The sequence below is a fragment of the Spermophilus citellus genome, assembly GCF_964194105.1.
Source record: "Spermophilus citellus genome assembly, chromosome: 8".
Classification (NCBI taxonomy): domain Eukaryota; kingdom Metazoa; phylum Chordata; class Mammalia; order Rodentia; family Sciuridae; genus Spermophilus; species Spermophilus citellus.
The window spans coordinates 88,989,684-89,010,949 of record NC_138189.1 but is presented as its reverse complement, the minus strand read 5'-3'; the positions used below and the strand labels follow the sequence as shown (position 1 = coordinate 89,010,949).

Here is a 21,266-nt window from a genome sequence, read left to right as displayed (position 1 = left end):
TCATCTCAAAAGATATTAATTGGTGCCTGTGATGTGTCTGGCATTCTTCCGGGAGCTGGTGATATAGTGGTTGCCAAAAAAGACAAGTTTGCCATCTACATAATCATACCTGTAATAGAGAAGTGAGAGACAATAACACGTAAACAAATGAACAAATAAAACAACCTTAAGTAGGAATAAGAGAGATATGAAGAAAATAAAGCAGGCTCCATGAAATGAAGAGTGGTAGAAGATGCTGAGGGTGAGTGGGAGTGGACAAAATTTAAATGCTGATTTGGAGAAGTCGGATATGGAAATCCTCTGTGATATTGCTTATGAATTGAGATCTGAAAGGGAAGAAATTTCAATAAGTACAAATACCTGGAGTGAAAGCATTCTGTGAGAAGGAGGCAGGTTCTTCCATGGGGCAAGTTGTGGTCAGAGAGAGAGAAGGACAGTCAGTGTGAGTGAGTAGAAGTGAGAGAGCTAGGGATGGGATTCCGCTGGAAAGACAGACAGGAACCAGATTATGTGTGGTTTGGTAGGCCATGGAGAGAAATTTAAATCTTATTTTGATTTCAGGAAATTCATTGCTTTTTTTTTTTTTTTTGGAAAGTTAGTGAAAAAATCTGATTTGTGTTTTTAAAAAGTTATACTGGTGATCATATGGAGAGTGAGTTACAGAAAATAATGGAATGTGACAACCTCGTCAGGTGGCCACTGCAGTAGACCAAGCAAGTGATAATGATGATAAGAAATGGTAAGAAGCTAAAAAGTTTGAGATAAAGAGGAGATACAGCTGAAAGAACTTCTTGATAGATGCCATGTTGGGAACATCAGGAAAAAGTAGAATCAAGGATAACTCAGATGATTTGGGCTGACAGTAGTGTGTGTTCCCTTAGCTAGGGAATGCTGAAAAGAGTATACTGCAGTGGCTGTAACATCCCTTATGGGCACAGACCAGTTTTGCATTCCAGGTTCATCTTTTACCAGTCTTGGTCAAGTTATATTACTTGTTTTCTTCAGTTTCTTTTAGTAAAAAATCAGAATCATAACAACATCCATCTCCTAAATGTGCTTTAAAGATAATATGATTAAATTCATGTAAAGTGGAGATTTGGCAGAGCAAAGCTGCTTACCTCATTGCAGCCAGGAAGTAGAGATAGAAAAAAATCCTGTAAAGGACAAGACACATACTTCAAGCAGGGGATTCCAGGGATACTTTGCTGCCCCTGCTTCTCCAAATAGGCCTCACCTTCTAAAGTCTTCTCCAAAGGAGAACTAAATCTTCAGTACAATTGCCGTTGAAGGGAAATCCAGATCCAAAGAATGATAGTCTTCAATTAATGCACAGACCTCCCATAAGGCTCCTCTTAAAGGTTCCAGACCATCATTGCCACATTGCAGAAAAAGCTTCCAATGGCTGGAACCTTTGTGGGAGATATTTAAACATAATTAAACCATGACAAATATGAAATTGATTATACTGCAAATGTTTGTGCAAAAGGAATGTGGGAAAGGAACTATTCTAAAGCCTTGAAAGTTTCTTAACCAATATTGTCTTTTTCTAGATCATTGCTCTATACAAAACATAGACATGGATAAAATTGAACTGTTAAAGATATGTTTTTGGAAACAAATCCACTAATTTGATTTGTAAATCTTCTCATCCTTATTAATGGAATATAGAGTTTTTCAGTGTTTTTTTAGACATTTGAAAAATAACATCATTGACTACATTTTAATTTAGTTTTATTTGAAGTTCCTTTTTAAAGAAATTAAGTATCATCCTGGATCCTATCTAAAGTAGCTAAGACTCCTCCCTGTGCAGAAGCCAAAATGTCATATTTTAACTCTAAATTGGGTCACTGAGAGCAAATGACTGGTGACTTGATTCAAATAACATGTCTTTTCCAGTTTTAGAATCACCTTCCCTATTATAACTCAAAATGTAAATGAAGCCTACAACTTATTATTAGAAGAAATACTGAGAATGGTCTGAAGTCACAAAGTAAACAAATGTGAGCTTATATATTCTGTTCAATTATTTAAATGATTAAAACTTTGAAGTTCTGTTTTATGTTTCATCTGTGTTTATATGAACTGCACATACTAATTATACTTCAACATCTGGCATGTGTTTGTATTCTCATATATCAATTTCTTCTCAAGTAAGGGGTCTTTGACAGGATACTTAGAAACTGTGATATTTAGGAATGAGAGGTTTTATGTAAGGAAGAATACTCTATTGATCTTGGGCAGATGAAAAGATGAAACTTTGAGAACAAGATTGTACCTGAGGTGATAACTATAATAGAAAATTTAGTTAAAGGAACACCAATCAAGCATATCTCCTTATGCACAGAGGTCTGGAGCCTCACAGGATGCCAGACACCATGAATGAATAAAACAATGATATATTCTCGGTCCATGTAGCAGCCTAGGGAAAGAAACATTTTATGCTCATGACATTGTCTAACAGCACTTGATGGTTCTCCATTAGGAATGAGAACCCTACACCTATGCCTACACCTGAATGCTTCAAAACTTTGAGTGAATCTGCCTTCCAGGCTGTTTTTCACAGAGGTGAATGTCATATATGTTAAAGACAAAGTTAAATTTTGAGGGCAAATATAATTTAAGGTTCGGTTCTGCTTTGGGAAATACGTTCAGCCATTTATAAATATTTGAAACTCACTGTCAAATGGAATAGATTGTCAGTCTTATCAAAGCTTATGGGAGTGAATATGAAGTCAGGAGGCAGGGCCTTTTTTAACTCTGAATTAATTGGATTAGATTTTTTGACCTGTAATTAAACAAAAAATGAATTCCTTTCTATTTATAATAGAAGCTTAAAATCACATAGGCTACAAGAACAATTCTAAGAAGCTTCTAATTTTTATTAACAAATAAACATAAAATCTGCAAACACTATTTCTGGCTCACATTGATCTCATTACATATTTGGAAACATTGATAACTTCCTTCACTCAAAAGGAACAAACATTTTGGAAGAAAGGAGTTGTTTCTCCTTAGGTATATTTGTCAAGCAGAAGTAATTTTTCAAGTGTTTTATGAGCTAGTCTCAGTATGAAAAGAAGCTTCTTCACCTGAGAAAAATATTTTCAGAAGCAGAATCCCAAACCAAAATTCAAGAGACTTTATGATTTAGAAGTTTTGTGAAAGGGTCTGATTGATCAGCTGTCGATATAAAGTACTTCTATATAAGATTAAAATTATATTTTATAAATTTAAAAAATGAATATTTCTTATTTTGTGTTTTTATTTTTATAACTTGTGGATACTTAAAAATATGCTGTTAAATCATGATAGATTTTTGCAAATTTTGCAAAATTTTTGCTGGTAAAACCTAAGAGCCAAAGAAATCTTTTTCTTTGTGGGAACAATGGCACTCCATATAACAGGTCTTTGGACTTTTAAAATATGATCATTTTCCAAAAAAACTGACTTTAATAGTATTTAGTGCTTTACAGTGTAAAAAAAAAAAAAAAAAAAAAAAAAAAACTTTCCCCAGGTAATATCTCATTTTCTTCTCAAACTTTCCTGTCACTGATTGATGGCATTAATTTAATTATCCTAGCAACAGATGTAATATATAATGCATAATAGATACTCAATAAATGTATATTGAATTAATGAGTTGATTTATTAATGTAATGGCACATTTTTAATTTATGAACTTTATCATGTTCATTACTATTGAACATCAGTGATTGCATTATAGTGAAGCCTCAGAGGCTATGGTGATGTATTAGGTCATTTGCCTCCACCTTAATTTGCATGTTATTTAATTTTTATGGTGATTTATACTTTTTCTGCCTAACTCTTCGATTATGCTCTTTAGCATATTGCCCTGCAACTGCTTTCTATAGGCTCATAATTTGTATTATGTAGTCTGTTATGTTCTTAGAAAGTAGGTCACAAATCTTATTAGAACTATACAAAAAATAAAGTGATTTCAAGTGAGAGGATGGAACTCTTTTTTAAAAATAAATTTGTATTGGTGCATTTGTGCCATTATAACAAAATGCTATATAAGCAATTTGCAAATAATATAATTTTTCTCCCTATTCTAGAGACTGGAATATCCAAAATCAAGACATCAGCACACTTGGTGTTAGGTGAGGGCCAGGTCTCTCTAGTTCCAAGATGAAACTTTGATGCTACCTCCTATGAAGAAGATGAATGTTATGTCTTTACATGTTCAGGGACAGAAAAGGACACTAATCGTATTTGTGAGAGCTCTGCTTTTATGACATAACCACTCCAAAAGGACCCACCTATTATTATTATTACACTGGTGAACACATTCCAATATATGAATTTGGGTTGTGTATTCAGACCATGGCAAAATTCAGCTTTACTATTTGCTTCCTAACAACTCTATTGATATCATACCCTTTTTGCTTATTTCCGTATCTTTAATTAGGTTCTAGTGGAATAAAGTTGCTAGGCAAATTATAGACTTGTGCCTTTTCTTCAACCTGCATCAGAGAAAATTATAAAGCATTTCAATCCCTCCAAAACAGGATCCAAAATCTAATCGAAAGCATATTAGAGGGATGTTCTTCATTAGACCAAACCTTACTTATATATTTGAAAACATTTATGAATTTCAGTTTTGTGTGAATCTTAATTTCACCAAAGCAAGGGTTCCCATCTAATACAGATGGAGATTCCTCTGCCACATCCTTTGGCCCAGAGCAAAGGTGTCTGATTACCATTGGACTGAACCTCTGAAACCACAGGCCCAAAACAAGTTCTTTCTTTTATGTTTAGGATAACATTCAATAAATTACATGAGAAGTTGAATACTTTATTATAAAACATACTTTGTGTTAGATTGTTTTGTCTGTGTTATGAGCACTCTTAAGGTAAGCTAGGCTAAACTATGGTGTTTGGTAAGTTAGTGTACTAAATACATTTTTTACTCATGTTATTTCCAACTTAAAATTGATTTGCCCATACATCACTAAGTGATCACTAGTACATCACTAAGTCAAGGAGTATCTATACACCAATAGCAATAATAAAATAATTGATTTCTATGAAGAACTAAAGCAACAGAACCATATGTGGAGTTATAGGTAGGGCATCTACTTACTTAAAAGAGGATGGTCACAAGAATATTAAAAATCAAATATGTAATAGATATATTAATTAAGTTGATTTAACCATTTCATAATTAATAAATCAAAACATGATATCCCATATAGTTAAATATGTAAAATTTAAATTTGTCAGTTAATATTTTAATTAATCTGGGGGATTTTTTTTGCTTAAAATGCAAATAGAAAAAAGAAAAAGAAAAGAGGGTGCTCAAGGAATGCCTCACCAAAAAGATTTTATTTAATCAAAGACCTGAAAGAGTAAGTAAATCACTGAATATATGGAAAAGGCTTTTAAGAGGAAACATCAAGACTAAAGACCTGGGGGTGAGAACAAAGTTGAAATGTTCCAGATATCACACAAAGGCAACCATGTGCAGAGTTGAGTGAGTATGAAGGAGAATAAAAGAAGATAAGGCAATAAGGCATAAGGTGAAGGCTAAATAGTGTAAAGACTGCTGAACATCTGTTGTCACTTTTTCCCAAGAGTTCATGATGTGTTTGACTTTATACCACTTCTGAGAAGTTTTGTTTAAAGCCAGTGTGAAGGGTATGGGACACCTATTGGAAATAAGTTTGTTAGGATAACTCATACAGTGCCCTTAAAATTTAGGAAAAAAAAAATGAGGACAATAGTACTCACAGTTGTGCACTCTGATTTTAAAAATTTCTTTATTAAGGTGAAATTTACTTAACATAAGCTTAATAATTTTATAGTAAAAAAACCTCAGTGGCATTTAGTAATGCATGCATGCATAAAGTTCAAATACCACCTCTGTCTAGTCCAACATTCTCATCACCTCATAAGTAACCTCATACCCATTTAATAGTCACAACTAATTTTCCCCTGCCCTGTAAATAGTACAATACCTGTTTCTGTGCATTTACATATTTCATTCATATAGTACATTGGAAATGCAGTCAGATGCTATGTGACCTTTTATGTCTGGTTTCTTTAACTTAGCATAAGTTTTTGGAATTCACCTATGTAGTAAGATGTAGCAGTACCATTTCTTTCTTTTTTTTAATAAATATTTTTTAGTTGTCAATAGACCTTTATTTTTTATGTATTTGTATGTGGTGCTGAGAATTGAACCCAGTGCCTCACACATGCTAGGCAAGTGCCCTACCACTGAGCCACACCTCCAGTCCCACCATTTCTTTTAATGACTGAATAATATACCATCATATGTAAATTCCACTATTTGTTCATCGATTGTTTTCACCTTTTTGCTATCATGAATAATGCTACCATGAACATTTGTGTGCAACTATTTATCTGAGCAATGTTTTCAGTTATTTGGGGTGTATACCTACAAGTGGAACTGCTGAGTCATGTGGTAATTCTTTTTATCTTTTTGAGGAACCACCAGTCAACTGTTTTCACATTACTGAACCATTTTATAGTTCCATGATGCTATACTTCTTAAACTACCTCTGTACTTTATAAGTGATTGCTTCCTCACACCTTATCTTCACTAGGTTCGATCTCTTTACCCTAGTTTATTATACATTGCCTAAAGTGTTAAATTGGTATCTGATTTTCACAACTCATTGAAAGGGAATTTTCTTTTAATTAAGGAAAAGAAAATGAATAAATACATAAAGAGAAATTTTAGTGGCCACAATGCAATGTTACATAATTTGTAACCCAAACTTCTCTAGCTGTGATAGATGTAGATATGGATATAGAGATAGAGATAGAAAGATATGTAGGTAGGTACATGCATAGAAAATCTCCTATTGATTCCATTTTACAGGAGAACCCTGACACATACAAGAGTTTTGATTGATCAATCAATTGAACAATCCATAGATAGGAAGATGGATTTGTTATAAGGATTTGTTGCCAATCTTATGGAAATTTAGAAAACAAAAAGCTATACTTGGAAGTCAACAGTTTAGTTCTTGTCCAATTTTGAAGGCCTGAGAAATAGGAGAACTGATGATGTATGATCCAGCCTGATGCCCAGCTGACATGAAACTCAAGAATTCATGTTTCAGTTTGAGTTTCAAGGCAGAAAGAGACCTATGTCCCAGCTCAAGTCATCAGGCAGAAAGAATTCCCACTTATTTCCAAGATAGTCAGCATTTTTGTTTTGTTCATGCCTTTAACTCATTGAATATGGTCTATTCATGTTAGTACGGGCAATCAGCATTACTCAGCCTATCAATTCTACTGTTAATCTCCAAAAACACATTTTCAGATATACCCAAGATATTGTTTGACCAAATATGTAAGTAATCCATGTCCCATTCAGTTGACACATGAAGTTAAAAATTACTGAGCACTTTTGAGCCAATACAGTTTCTAAGACCTCCACTGAATTCTGATAATCCTTATACAATCTAGTTTTATCTACAGTATTTGTGATTTGAGAACTCATAGTAATCCTTATCTATGTGGTCCATGGAGTTATTGACTAGCTCATATCTACTTTGTACTGGGAACTATTCAAAGCAGTAGACATCAAAGCCTTCAACACTAAGGGAAAATAGGCCTATAAATAAGTAATTAGAAAGTGATGTCTTGAACTACTTGAAATCAAGGAACAGGTCAGTGAATCTTAGAATGTGCTATAATGTCACATATTAAAAACACTCTGGAGGCTTTTGTCTTGCTTAAGCAATATGACACAGAATCTTTGAGTTAGAATCCCAAAATCTGTATTTTATTAAGATTCACAGATGATTTTCCCAGTAGTTGGAGAAGCACTGAAATAGGACATGCTATTTCAGAATATTTTTAAATAAAATGTTTTATAATTACTGTTTTTCATTTTGAATTATGTTGAAATTTCTACCAATTCAAAATAGTTTATAAAATAAAATTGTAAAAAAATGTTAAAAATACGTAATGTACAATATTCATTTCATTTTCAAATCTTTATGATTTTATTTCATCATGAGATCAATCAGAAATTTATTCATATTCATATTCAAGAGATATTTACTTCTTCCCTTTCTGATCCTGCTATTATACAGGGCTTTGGGAATTCAGACATTTGGCGACATAGCCATAATTACTACTTCATAGATTTTATAGTCAAGCTTCAACCTTACCTCACTTTTAATGTACAGAACAAGAACAAACTCTTCTGGATGTGGATGGCTTAGGATTATTTTTTTGTGTTTGTGTGTGTGTGTGTCTGTGTGTATGCACATATGTGCATATTTAGCACTTGTACTTCTTGAGCACAATAGATTTGCTACTTACATGGTTCCCAATTGTTAAAGGACAAGACTTGCATTAGAATAATGGCAAATGATGATACTCTGTTTTTTTTCATATTGGATCCCATATTTCTGCTTCTTTTTTCTCTTTTTCTGCAAAAGCAAGTATTTTAAATTGTATCAACATTAAATAATACTGACATTATTTTTATAACACATAAAATAATTTTTCTACATAACTGAACGAATGAGATGTGACTAATAGTTTCTTAAAGATACTGTATTGTAAGAAATTATGAACTAATTTTACATGTTTTTTAAGAGTACATTAGTATTTTGACTATTTAAGTATATCAACAATAAGTAAATAAAATATGTATAGCAAATACTTAGAGTAGCACTTAATAATTTATGTTTCCTATTCACATATCATTATTTGCCAATTTCAGTTCAACAAGTGTTTTAGGAAAAATCATTCCTCACTATATAATTTAAAGTTTATTCATAATGTATATTCTAGACAAATTAAATATATATAACAGAAATAATTCAAATTTACTATTAACATTCTTTCCTTAGCTTTTACAAAACCTTTGCCCTTAATCTTTTAATACAATACAAACAACAAAATACATGAACATTGTGGTGGAACAAAACTAATTCACTGTCTTAAGAAGAAATACAAGTCTTTAACGGTTACTATAATGCAGCTGCTTGGATAACCCTCATCTTTAGTGTTGATTAGACAACAACCAAAGAGCTAAAGATCAATTTGAAATATAATTTAAAATTTTAGATGTATTTTTTTTCTTTATAATTTTCACATGGGTATAGGAAGAAATGGGAGATGGAGTTACATGACAGGACAAAAAGAATTTTGTAAAATTGGTTGAAGAAAGGACAGTGGATTCCAGTCCTAGAACTAGAACTCTAGAACTCAGTTTCCACATGCTAGAAAAGGTTTTTGATTTGGGGCACATATATACATTTTGCATGTGATTTTCATATTGATCCTGTGATCTATATGTTGTTATTCTATTTTCCAGAAACTGATTTGTCAAGGTTCAGTAACTTAGTCAGCATTTTGAATATGTCAAGTTTATACAGTAGTCAAGAACAGTCAGAGCTGGGCTCAGTGGCACACACATATAGTTCCAACAGCTCAAGAGGCTGAGGCAGGAGGATCACAAGTTCAAAGCCATCCTCAGCAAGGGTGAGGCACTAAGCAACTCAGTGAGACCCTGTCTCTAAATAAAATACAAAATAGGACTAAGGGATGTGGCTCAGTGGCTGAGTGCCCTTGAGTTCAATCACTGTTATGCCCCCCCACCCCCCACAAAAAATAAAAGAAAAATGAAAAAGTACAGAGACAGAGTATAAAACCATTCTGATTCCTAATCTGCTACATATTTAATATGCCATGTGGGTGAAGTCATGTTCAAGGACAGGCCTGAAACAATTTAAGAAGGAGGAATACGATCTCTAAAACATCTCATTCTAATTAGCAAGTTTCTGGATGAAAATTCATGGAAAAAATAGATAACATACGAGAGTACCTTTGGTCTTCATATTTTAAACTGCCAGAATAAACATTTCCACCTTTTAATGTTTATTCTGACAACTTAAAATATAGATACTCTAATTTAGAATATGGACAACTGGGAGCTGAGTGAATGTTTATCATCAGGAATTTGTAAGTCAATACAAGTGCCATATGTATAGGTTTCTTGTTAAGAGAAGCTAAATACTGTAGCAGATAGTGACCAAGTATCATGCTTTCTGCTAGATTACCAATCTTTTCTGCATTTCTTTCTTATTTCCACACTGAATGCCAGTTGTGTAGCTAGGTCAAATAGTAGTTAATCCTGGCCTTCTTGTTTATTGTTTTTCTGTAAAGGTGTCTTCCCTTTAATTGTTCATAATATCCCACTATCTTATCAAACCTAACTAACTGTTTCCAGCATATTTCAATATTTTCTTTATCTATAAACAACTCTTTAAGATAGAGTCTTCTGGGCTGCGGATGTGGCTCAAGCGGTAGCGTGCTCGCCTGGCATGCATGCGGCCTGGGTTCGATCCTCAGCACTACATACAAACAAAGATGTTGTGTCCACCGAAAACTAAAAAATAAATATTAAAATTCTCTCTCTCTCTCTCTCTCTCTCTCTCTCACTCTCACACTCTCTCTTAAAAAAAGGATAGAGTCTTCCCAATTTTACACCTCATCTGATAGAAACTAGGGTGATTGCTGGAGAACATCATAGTTCTTAGGTGTTCTGAAGCCCAACACTACAGGTGGTGCACTCAATGAATGTTGTATAATCTAAATTCCAATGGGTAAACATTTTAGTTTAGCTGATGTGATGGATAAGTTTTGTACACAAACTTGTTTGGGCTGATGGATGCCTGGTCAGCTGGTAAGTTATGATTTTTGTGAGTGCCAGTGGGGAAGTTCTAGAAAAAAGAAGATTTTGAACTGGTGAACTGAATAACGTAGATGACCATCCATGTGAATGGGTATGTATTATCCAATCCATTGATGGACTGAATGAAACTAAAAGATGGAAGAACAAATTCACTATCTCTGAGCTGAGATTTTCATCTTTGTCCCTCCTTGGACACAGACAATCTTTATTCTTAAGCTTTAACTAAATTACACTACTTTCTTAGTTTTTTAGCTTGCCTTCACAACCATATTTGCCAATCCTATTGGATATGTTCCTCTCAGGAATCCTAACAGCTGCAGTATCACAGACCAATCTAGTCTTCCCATTTCCAGTATAACTTCAAGTTTTGGAAGCTAAGAATGACAACCAGTTGTTAAAAGTTGAAGGAAGATCACCCTCTTATATCCTTCTAGAGGATTATATCACCAGGTTTCTTTTTTTGCCAGTGATAATAGTGTCCAATGTTAAGATTCTTGTTTTTTGAGATCTGAAATTCAAAATGCTTATTTAAGTCTGTTGTTCAGCATTTAGTCAGCTTTGTGACAAAGGAGAAATCACTTAAATTATTTAAGCAATGTCTACCATTATCTCAATTTGAATATTTCTAAGTGTTGTTTGCAGATAAATATATAGATACAGGAACTTCTCGCCCACGTCCTGCACAGGCAGTGGAATTTTGGTTTCCTCTGCATGTAACGGGCTAGTGTGAAATAAAAGAAAGAAAGAGAAAATGGTGAAGAAACCACAGGACACAGGAAGTAATTTTAGAAAGGGGGTGGCACAGCTCTCTCAGGATCAAGCTTCCACACTGGAAAGAGAGTGAAAGCTCGAGTCTGCTTTGTTTTTATGGGAGAAGCATCAAAAGTTTTCCAGGGAATATTCTTTTGCTGAATAAGGTAGGAGGTGGGCTGTCCAATTTCCAAAGGGTTAAGCCCCACTCTGGAGCTATGAAAGCTGTCTCCCTAGCCAAGCAAAGACAGAGGTCAAGTGTGTTGAGTAGGAGGGGCTACAAAATAGTTTGCAATGCCAAACCTAAATCTTCCTGGCTCAAGGCCAGTGAAGATGCTCAAAAAAACTCAGATAACTTATGGGTGGAGTCCCACAGGAATTTAAGTTGCCCAATTGCTTTTATTTGCTTTAGCAGATATAAAAATGTATATTTATGATAAAATAAATAAGTAGTATGTAATTAATTAAAATATCTTAATTCTAATTTTGTATTCAAACAATATTTTTCTTTCTATTGAAAAACCCTATTTGACAATAAAATTTCTTCCCTGACTTTAATATGGCTTACCAACACAGACTGTTGACTTACAGGCAATAAAAACTCTATAGTCAAAAAATAGAACTGATCAGCAAAACATTAACCTAGGTCTGTATGAGCTCAAAAAACAAAATAGAACTTCATGATGTGGGAAAGGGTAATAATAAAATAGATATAGAAAAAAGCATCCTGGTTCTGTTGCAGATGTAAAGATAGTCAAACTGGAGTTTTGGATATCAGCTGTTATGGATTTGAGCCAAATCATCTTCTTTTTGGTCTGTAGAAATCGCTTTCATTAATCTCTCTGGAATCCAAATCGGTTGCTGTTCTCCTTGTGGAAACATACAAACAGACCCCCGACTCCAGACAATCACTGGGTCAGGACCTTAGTTAGTCTCTCTGGAATCCAAATCGGTTGCTGTTCTCCCTGTGAAAACACACAAACAGACCCCGGACTCCAGACAATTACTGGGTCAGGACCTTTCCATTGTCCTGGTAGAATATCCTTCCAAAGTACTTTGGGCTTATGTACATTTTTTGGACACATATGCCTTTCCACAGCACTAAGTCCTGATGAATCCAAATTTAAAAAGTTTATAGTAAAAAAGGTTATTTTAAGTTTATCTTTGGGGAATATATACCCCTTCCCGGGTTCTGTCTTTTTGCTTTAATAAGTACATTTTAATAGTTTGATAGGCTCTTTCAACTATGCCTTGTCCCTGTGGATTGTATGGGATTCCTGTTATATGAGTAATGCCAAATGATGAGCAAAATTGTTTAAAAGAGGTAGAAGTATAACCAGGGGCATTATCTGTTTTTAACTGTTTTGGAACGCCCACAGTGGCAAAATTTTGTAAGCAATGAGCTATAATATCTTTACTTTTTTCTCCAGCATGAAGGGAGCCCATCAAAAATTCAGAAGAAGTATCAACTGTAACATGCAAATATTTTAATTTTCCAAATTTTGGCAAGTGTGTGACGCCCATCTGCCAAATATGGTTAGGTATCAATCCTCTAGGATTGACTCCAAGATTAACTTGTGGTAAAAGGTCACACAATTGTGACATTGTTTTATTATTTGTCTAGCTTGTTCCTTAGTTATTTTAAAACGCTTTTGTAAAGTATTAGCATTGACATGGAACTTTTTATGAAAATTTGTAGCTTCTTCTAGTGTAGAGAAAATATGTATGTCATGTGTAGTTTTATCTGCTAAATCATTGACCAAACTAAGGGCTCCAGGCAATCCTGTATGTGCCGTGATATGTCCTATAAAGAATGGATCTTTTCTGTCCCAGATTAGACTTTGTATAGTGGAAAGCAAAGAGAAAACCGTAGAGGAAGGGAAAATCCTACCAGCATCTTCAAGGGATACTATAGAATTAACTATATACTGACTATCGGAAAATAAATTAAATACAGAATCTTTAAACATCACAAAAGCTTGTAATACTGCATTAAGCTCTACCTTTTGAGCTGATTGTTTGTGTACTAAAAATGTAAAAGTTTGATCAGGTGTAACTATTGCTGCTGTACCATTATTTGACCCATCAGTGAATATATTTGGAGCATTCATGATAGGTGTTTTTCTTGTCATTTTTGGAAAAATTACAGGATGCGATGACCAAAAAGACAATAAAGGATTAGATGGTAAGTGGTTATCAAATGAAACATTAGATTTGCACATGATTATTGCCCAAGTATTTAGCTCATTAGCTAACTCATCAATTTGATTCATAGTATATGTAGTAATAATTTTATTGGGAGAAATTCCAAACACTCCTTTTGCTGCTTTTATTCCTTTGAGTATTAATTGTCCTACAGCCTCAGATACCTAGTAAGAATAGTGTTAGGAGAATAAGATAAATGTATCCATAATAATGGACCTTCTTGCCAAAATTCTCCTGTAGGAATATTTTTTGTTGGTAGTACAATAAATAATAAAGGCAAACTTATATCAATTCTATACAAATGCATATTTTCCCTATATGTTTCAATGATTTTTAATGCCTTTCTTGCTTCCGGAGTTAACATTCGGGGTGAATTTGGATCTGATGGACCTTTTAGGATATCTAATAAAAGTCCCAACTCTCCTGTTGGTATGCCTAGATAAGGTCTCATCCAATTTATGTCTCCTAATAACTTTTGAAAGTCGTTAAGTGATTTGAGTTGATCTACTCGTATTTGAATTTTGGGTGGAAGGACCATGGTTGAGGATAATAGAACTCCTAAATAATTAATTGGAAAATTTAATTGTACTTTATCTATTGCTATCTCTAGATCATAATTTTTTAATAAGTTTGTAAGTGTGGCATAACATTCTAGCAATGTGTTTTTATCTTTATGTGCTAATAATACATCATCCATATATTGAAATGTTTGTAGTTCAGGATTTTGATTTCTAAGTGGCTGGATTACTTTGTTAACATAAATTTGACACATAGTTGGGCTGTTAGCTATCCCTTGAGGGAGTACTTTCCATTCATATCTCTGATCAGGACCTTCATGATTCAGTGCAGGGATAGTAAATACAAAACGTGGACTATCCTCAGGATGAATTGGAATTGAAAAAAAAATTTAATATCTATAACTAAAACATACCAGTTTTTTGGCAAAGCAGACAATTGAGGAATCCCTGATTGAGAAGGTCCCATAATAACCATCTCATTATTAATGGCTCTTAAATCTTGCAATAATCTCCATTTACCAGATTTCTTTTTGATGACAAAAATGGGAGTATTATGGGGAGATACAGAAGGTTATGAATGTCCTTCTGCTAATTGTTGTTTGACCAGTTCATGGGATGCTTGCATCTTTTCTTTAGTCAGGGGCCACTGAGGAACCCATACTGGTCTTTCTGACTTCTAAGTAATTTTTATTGTCTCAGTGGCCCTTTCTGAAAATCCAACTCATGTCTTTCCGTTCCTTGATCTATTTGTATTGGTGCTTCTATACCTTGTTCGTGTTTTTCTAATCTTTTTCCTTTCCTAAAACCTTGTCTAGTCATAATAGTGGGTGCATTTTGGTTGATGTTATTTGTTAATGTCAAACCTAATTGATCTAGGACATCTCATCCACATAAATTTACAGGAAGATGATCCAATACATATGGCTGTATAGTTCCTTCATATCTTCAGGATCCTTCCAATCTAATACCATTGCACTTCTATGGGGATTAGTCGCCACTCCTAGGCCTCGAAGCGTTTGAGTGGCTTGTTGTAATGGCCAGTGTTTTGGCCATTCTGATGAGAGATGATGCTAAGGTCTGCACCTGTATCCACTAGCCCATTAAATTTATGTCCTTGAATATTTAGTTTTAGCATGGGGTGAGAATCTAAGTTTAAAGAAAGCATAGCCCAATCTACACCTTTGGAGCCTAATCCCTTGGAACCTCTTTCTACAGTATGACTGCAAAATTTATCATGTATGCTGGGTATTATTAGTAACTGTGCTATTCTATCTCCTGGTGAAATTACTGATATACCCTTTGGAGAACTGGCTATAATTTTTATTTCACCTTCATAATCGGGATCAATTACCCTAGGACTTATCATAAGTCCTTTTAGAGTAGAAGAGCTGCGTCCCAATAATAAGCCTACTGTTCCTTTGGGAAGAGGTCCTTTTACCCCTGTGGGAATGATTTGAACTCCCATCTCTGGAGTTAGTACTGCTCTGGCAGAGGCGCAGATGTCCAACCCTGCGCTCCCTCTGGTTTGTCTGATGAGGGATCTGATGGATAATGTGTCCTGGGCACTACCCTGATGGGGTTACTGGGTTCCTCCAGTGCTCCGTATATTTGTAGTTTTGGGCCCCGGAGCATTGCACCCCCCCTGTCCATTTTTTGGCAACGGAGCCCGATGCCTTTCTCCATGATATCATGGATAAACTCCTGGTCCTTGTTCGTTTTTTGATAATGGAGTACCCTCTATGGTGGTTTGAGAATGACATTCTTTAGCCCAATGTAATGGAGTACCCTCTATGGTGGTTTGAGAACGGCATTCATTAGTCCAATGTCTCCCTCTACAGCATCGTGGGCAAATACCCGGTATTCTACTCCTTTGATACCTAGTTTTGTTAAACCCTCCTCCTATGGGGCAATTCCTTTTAAAATGTCCTGTTTGTTCGCAATTGTAGCATGTTCTTGGCCTGGCATCCAAAGCCTGTTTTACTGCAGCGGCCATGACTTGCCCTTGTTCATTAATGTCTCTGGCATCTAAAGCCTGTTTTACTGCAGCTGTGATGACTTGCTCTTGTTCATTAATGTCTCTACATAATTTAATATATGTGTTTAAATCTTCCTGTTTCCATGGTCTAATGATATCTCTGCACCAATGATTCGCTTGTTCATAAGCCAGTTGTTTTATTAATGGCATCGCTTGTTCTGTATTCCCAAAAACTCTGGTAGCTGTTTGAATAAGCCTATCTACAAATTCAGTGTAAGATTCATTAGCTCCTTGTATTACCTTAGATAATTGACCTTGTAAACCTCCATGTTCTTGTAAAGTCTTCCATGCCCTAACTGCATCTGCAGCAATTTGTGCGTATACGCCAGGATCATATGCAATTTGTTGCTGCTGATCCTAATAAGGTTCCTTTCCTAACAACATATCTAGATTTCTCTGAGGATAACCAGCTGCTGCATTTTGCCTAGCTGTCTCCTTGCAAAAGTCCTCATTGGCAACCTTTCATAATACGTATTGTCCTCCATTTAGCACAGCTTTTAGCATATTAGCCCAATCTGCTGGCATCATGTTCAAGTTGTTAATGGATTCGACCATGCTTACAGTGAAGCGTGCTTGAGGACCATAGGTTGTTACAGCCTCTTTTAGCTGCTTCACTGTTTTGAAATTTAAAGCATTGTGAATTCGCTGCCCTCCTGTCTCAAATACAGGGCATGTTAATATTTGAGATCCTGTCTCAGGATTCCAACTATCAACTACGGGGGTTGGGGGCCTCCCAGCATATGGAGGTGGCCTTGTTAGTTGGACACTTACATCCTCTGGTGATAGAAAGGTGTTAGTAGCAGTCTCCTGTTGTAACTTTCCCCCTGATGGCTTTTTCTGCTCCACACTTTCTTTCTCTGTCTGACTAGCTCGAGAGACCTTCTCTTTTACTTGAATATTTCTACTATAACTATAATACAACCCAAGAAGATAATCCAAACAAAACTGAAACAGAGTGAAACAAAATTGGAACAACAAAAAATCATTATAGCCTTTCTATCCTCCTGAAATGTCCATCTGTCCTTTCTCCCTATCTGTTCCTCAGATGTGAGCAGTTTTTTTTTTCCATCTTACACATCTCTAGGGACAGGCAACTTAAAACAAAAGTGAAACAAACCAAAAGAAGAATCTTAAAATGGCTACTCATCCTCTTGCCCTGCCCTCAGGGGTGAGCAGTTTACCTTATCACTTACCCTTGGTCACTTACCCTCAGTCATTCCCCATGCGAGCCACCAAATGCCATGGCTGGGCACAATTCAGGAGCCACTTGTCAAAAGAAACGAACTTTATGTTTAGAACACACACACCAAACCACACAGCTCCTCAGGAAAAACCATCAAAGCCCAACTGCCACCACCGGCTTCCCAAAAGCCTCTCAACCTCCCCCACTCCTCCTGCTCTTGAGGCTGATTGGCTGGGTCATGTGGGCATAGTCAAAAAAAGTCCCCCAATGAGCAGCTCCGTAGTCTGAAAGGGCGAGGAAACAGCCCAATGAGCATCACCGCAGAGGAGCCAATCAGTTGGCAGCTAGAAGTTTGCTGGGGCCGCTGTGAGCCAATCATCAGCTGGCAGCTGGAAGTTTGCTGGCAGCTGGAAGTTTGCTGGGGCCCCTTTGGCTGTGGCTCTCAACAGAAAAGCAATGAAGATTACAAAGCAAAGTTCAAATTCAACTTCAATAGAAAAAAAAGGCAGAAAGAATGTCAGCCTTACCTAATTTTAAGGTAGAAAAATTCAATAACACAAAGCACTACTTAGAGTGTATTTCAAATCTTTATTTTAACCAGTGAAAGGGGAATAAGGAATAAAATGAAGTGATTAATATGGGAAAAGAAGAAATACAAGAGTTATAAGAGGAGAGAAAGATATAACTACTCAAATAGAACGTTCCCCTGAGGCGAAGAGCCCAGAGGGATGGGCAGAGTAGGGGAAGACTAAAACAAATATATTTAATAAATGAATTAAATAAATGAAATAAAGAGTAAAAGATTTAGAAAAGTAAATGAAATGGATGGATAGGTAGGTAGATAGGTTTTGGGGGTAGGCAGATGATAGATACTGCTGACAATTGCAGCATCAACATCTAATATTTTCTGATACTTTTAAAAAAGTTTTCCAACTTACTTTAATTACTATTATGATTATGATTATGATTATTAAATGTGATTGAACTCAGGGGTGCTCAACCACTGAGCCATATCCTCAGCCCTATTTTGTATTTTATTTAGAGACTCTGTCTTAGCTTAGCACCTCACCATTGCTGAGTCTGGCTTTGGACTTGTAAATCTCCTGTCTCAACCTCCAAGCGGCTGGGATTACAGGTGTGTACAACTGCACCCAGCTATATATTATTTCTTATAATCTGTATTCATATTCCATGGGTTAGATCACTGTCTCCAATTTACAGATGAAGGAAAAAGTTCAGACAGGTAATGTGAATTCTCCTATTTCATTTAATAATAATAACCATATGAGTAGTTGTAATAGTATCAGCAGCAATAACAGAAGAGCAGCACTTAATAATTGCTGGGCATGAATGAATCATTTCATTTAATTCACATGACAGAGCTTTGAGGTAATTATTACTATGCCTACCTTATAAATGAAGAGACTGACTCTTAGAGTTATTTAACAACATGCTCAAAGAAGATTAAGGACAGATCCAGAATTCCATCTGAGGCCATCTGACCTCTAAACCTGTCCTCTTAATAACTGCCATAGTTTCATTTACACCTTCACATTCCTCACCTGATCTTCCTTCCAGAAGAAATAGAGAAGTTCAAAGTGTTCACCCAGGCAACTCCCAGCTTACCATGGTCCAGTTTATCACCTACAGGTCCCATTCCTCACTTCATTATGCCTACCAATTTGTTTCCCATGATTAACCTGTGCCCTACCCTGGTAAGGGCAAGACCTGTGTGTCCCCAGTGGCATGGCCATCAGTCAATCTTGGTCCTGTAATGAGGTGTGCAGATCTGCTAACAGGCCTACTTTAATTTTTGAGTGTCATCTCTTTCCATATAATACATGGCTCAGTTATGTACACCAAAGAAGTTTTTCATTTAAATAAAGTGATAGATAGGTATTCAGTTATTGATCAGATGAGTTTAAATTTAACAAAAGCTCTTTTCCTCCCCTTAACACATAACTCATCATACATTTTGTTCAGGTGATCACCAAATAAAAAGAGTTTATTTGTTTATCCCCAAAGATTGAAACATAATGAACATGATTGAAACAATATGAATATGATAGTGCAGGGTTTCCACTTGTCACTCTGATATCAGGAAAAAAAGATTTAGTTATGGCCCCTGCTGTACTAAAGAAAGAAGGAAAGGATCTGGAATGATAGAGTAAAAGGAGAACGAAATTTAATTAACCTAGGATCCACCACTAATTTTATCTGTGAAAAAAGAGCAAGTCATTTTTCCTAACTTTCCTCAGGTGTAAAAGACGTGTTAACCATTCTCCTTAACCAATCTAATATTGCTACTTTTTGTCCAGTTGAGGTGAGCACTCAACTACTATAGCGTGCTTGTGTGTGTGTCTGCACACACACATGTGCATGTTGCAGAAAGACAGAGGAAGAATATAAAAAATAGAATTTAAATAATGAGAAAGAAAAGTACAAGAATGAAAAGTACACTAAATAGTCATAACCTGTTATAAATATATAACATATATATTTATGTAGCATAAACATAGAACAAAATACATAAATATATAACACAATTGTATAGATATAGCAAATCTTTACTTTGAAAATAGTTTACTTGTTACAAATAGTTATTTTGTGTTTGTTTTATTAAAGAAAGGACAAATCAGAGATTTACTTTATCATGATACCCTTTTTTGAATAGCAGTCATCATCTTTTGGGACTCTCAGATTTAAGATAGAGAAGTCTTGCATTTTGAAGACCAAAAATGTATCTGAGAAATAACAATTTGCTTCTTTCCTTATGCAATGTTACATAGCTTTCTTTAAATTGAGTGACATTTTTTTGACAATCGTTATCTATGTCCCTGGATGGTAAAAGATACATATTTTACATATTACATACAAGTTCCTTTTCTGCACACAGATTAAACTTTTCACTTAAATTTCCCTTCTTAGCTGAAACTTTTTGTTGATTTATTACAAACTAAAGGATAAAAAATATTTATGTTTATGTAATCTCAAAAGTATCTCTCTAATTTTAAAGTGATAACTACTTTCCATCATTTAATTCTGTCAAGTATAAGGAAGTGGTTTTATTCTATACCTGCAAAAGGAAGATGTCTTTTAAAAATATCTGAATGTCATTCTTGCTTGACCTCATACATTTTAAAAAATTCTGTATTTCAGGCCCTGCTTGAGACTCAGAATCTTTTGCGGGAACAAATCAGAAATTTTACATTCAACTTGGGATTTTCAGGAAAATTTTACCACACAGGTAAGAAAAAGAGATTAAGTATTCTTACAAGGCTTTTTTTGGACCACTCTATTTAAAATAGTAAACTTCTACATTCCATATGTACTTCCTCTATTTTTCATATAATTTAACTCCATCTAACATACTATTTTAACCATTAAAAAGTGTTTATCACTTGAAAGGTTATGATATTATGTAATGAACTTCTTTCTTATTATTATAATTTATGTATCTAAAATGAATAAATACTAGATGTGCTCTTCAGCTAATTTTGACAAACTATACACATCTGTGTAATTCATAAGCAGATCAAATAAGGTAACAAAACCAGAGCACTGCCACCTCATACTCCCTTACAGTCATTAGTTTTCCTCAAACAGAATTATTATACTCACTTCTGATACCATCTAAGATTTGCCTCATTTTGAGATACAGGTAAAATAACTCATTTGTTACCAGTTTTTTAGTTCAACTGTTTTTGTTTCATAGATATTATTATGTATAGGTTTATTTCTTCATTTTTCATTGCTTTGTAGTATTCCATTGTTTGCATATACAAACATTTCTTTATCCATTCCATTCCAATATAGATGACTGCATTATTTCTAGACTTGGCTGTTTTTAATAGACCTGTTATGAAA

General features: G+C 34.9%; 1 protein-coding gene across 1 annotated transcript in view; it reads left to right on the top strand.

The window, feature by feature from the left end:
• Positions 1 to 21,266, top strand: part of LOC308654852 (bifunctional heparan sulfate N-deacetylase/N-sulfotransferase 3) — a gene marked incomplete at its 3' end in the record, with an annotated part of 134,839 nt that overhangs the window by 14,976 nt on the left and 98,597 nt on the right. The window contains exon 2 of the mRNA XM_081304544.1: positions 20,559 to 20,646. Coding sequence (XP_081160670.1) covers positions 20,559 to 20,646 — 88 coding nt within the window. The remainder of the gene's footprint in view (positions 1 to 20,558; positions 20,647 to 21,266) is intronic.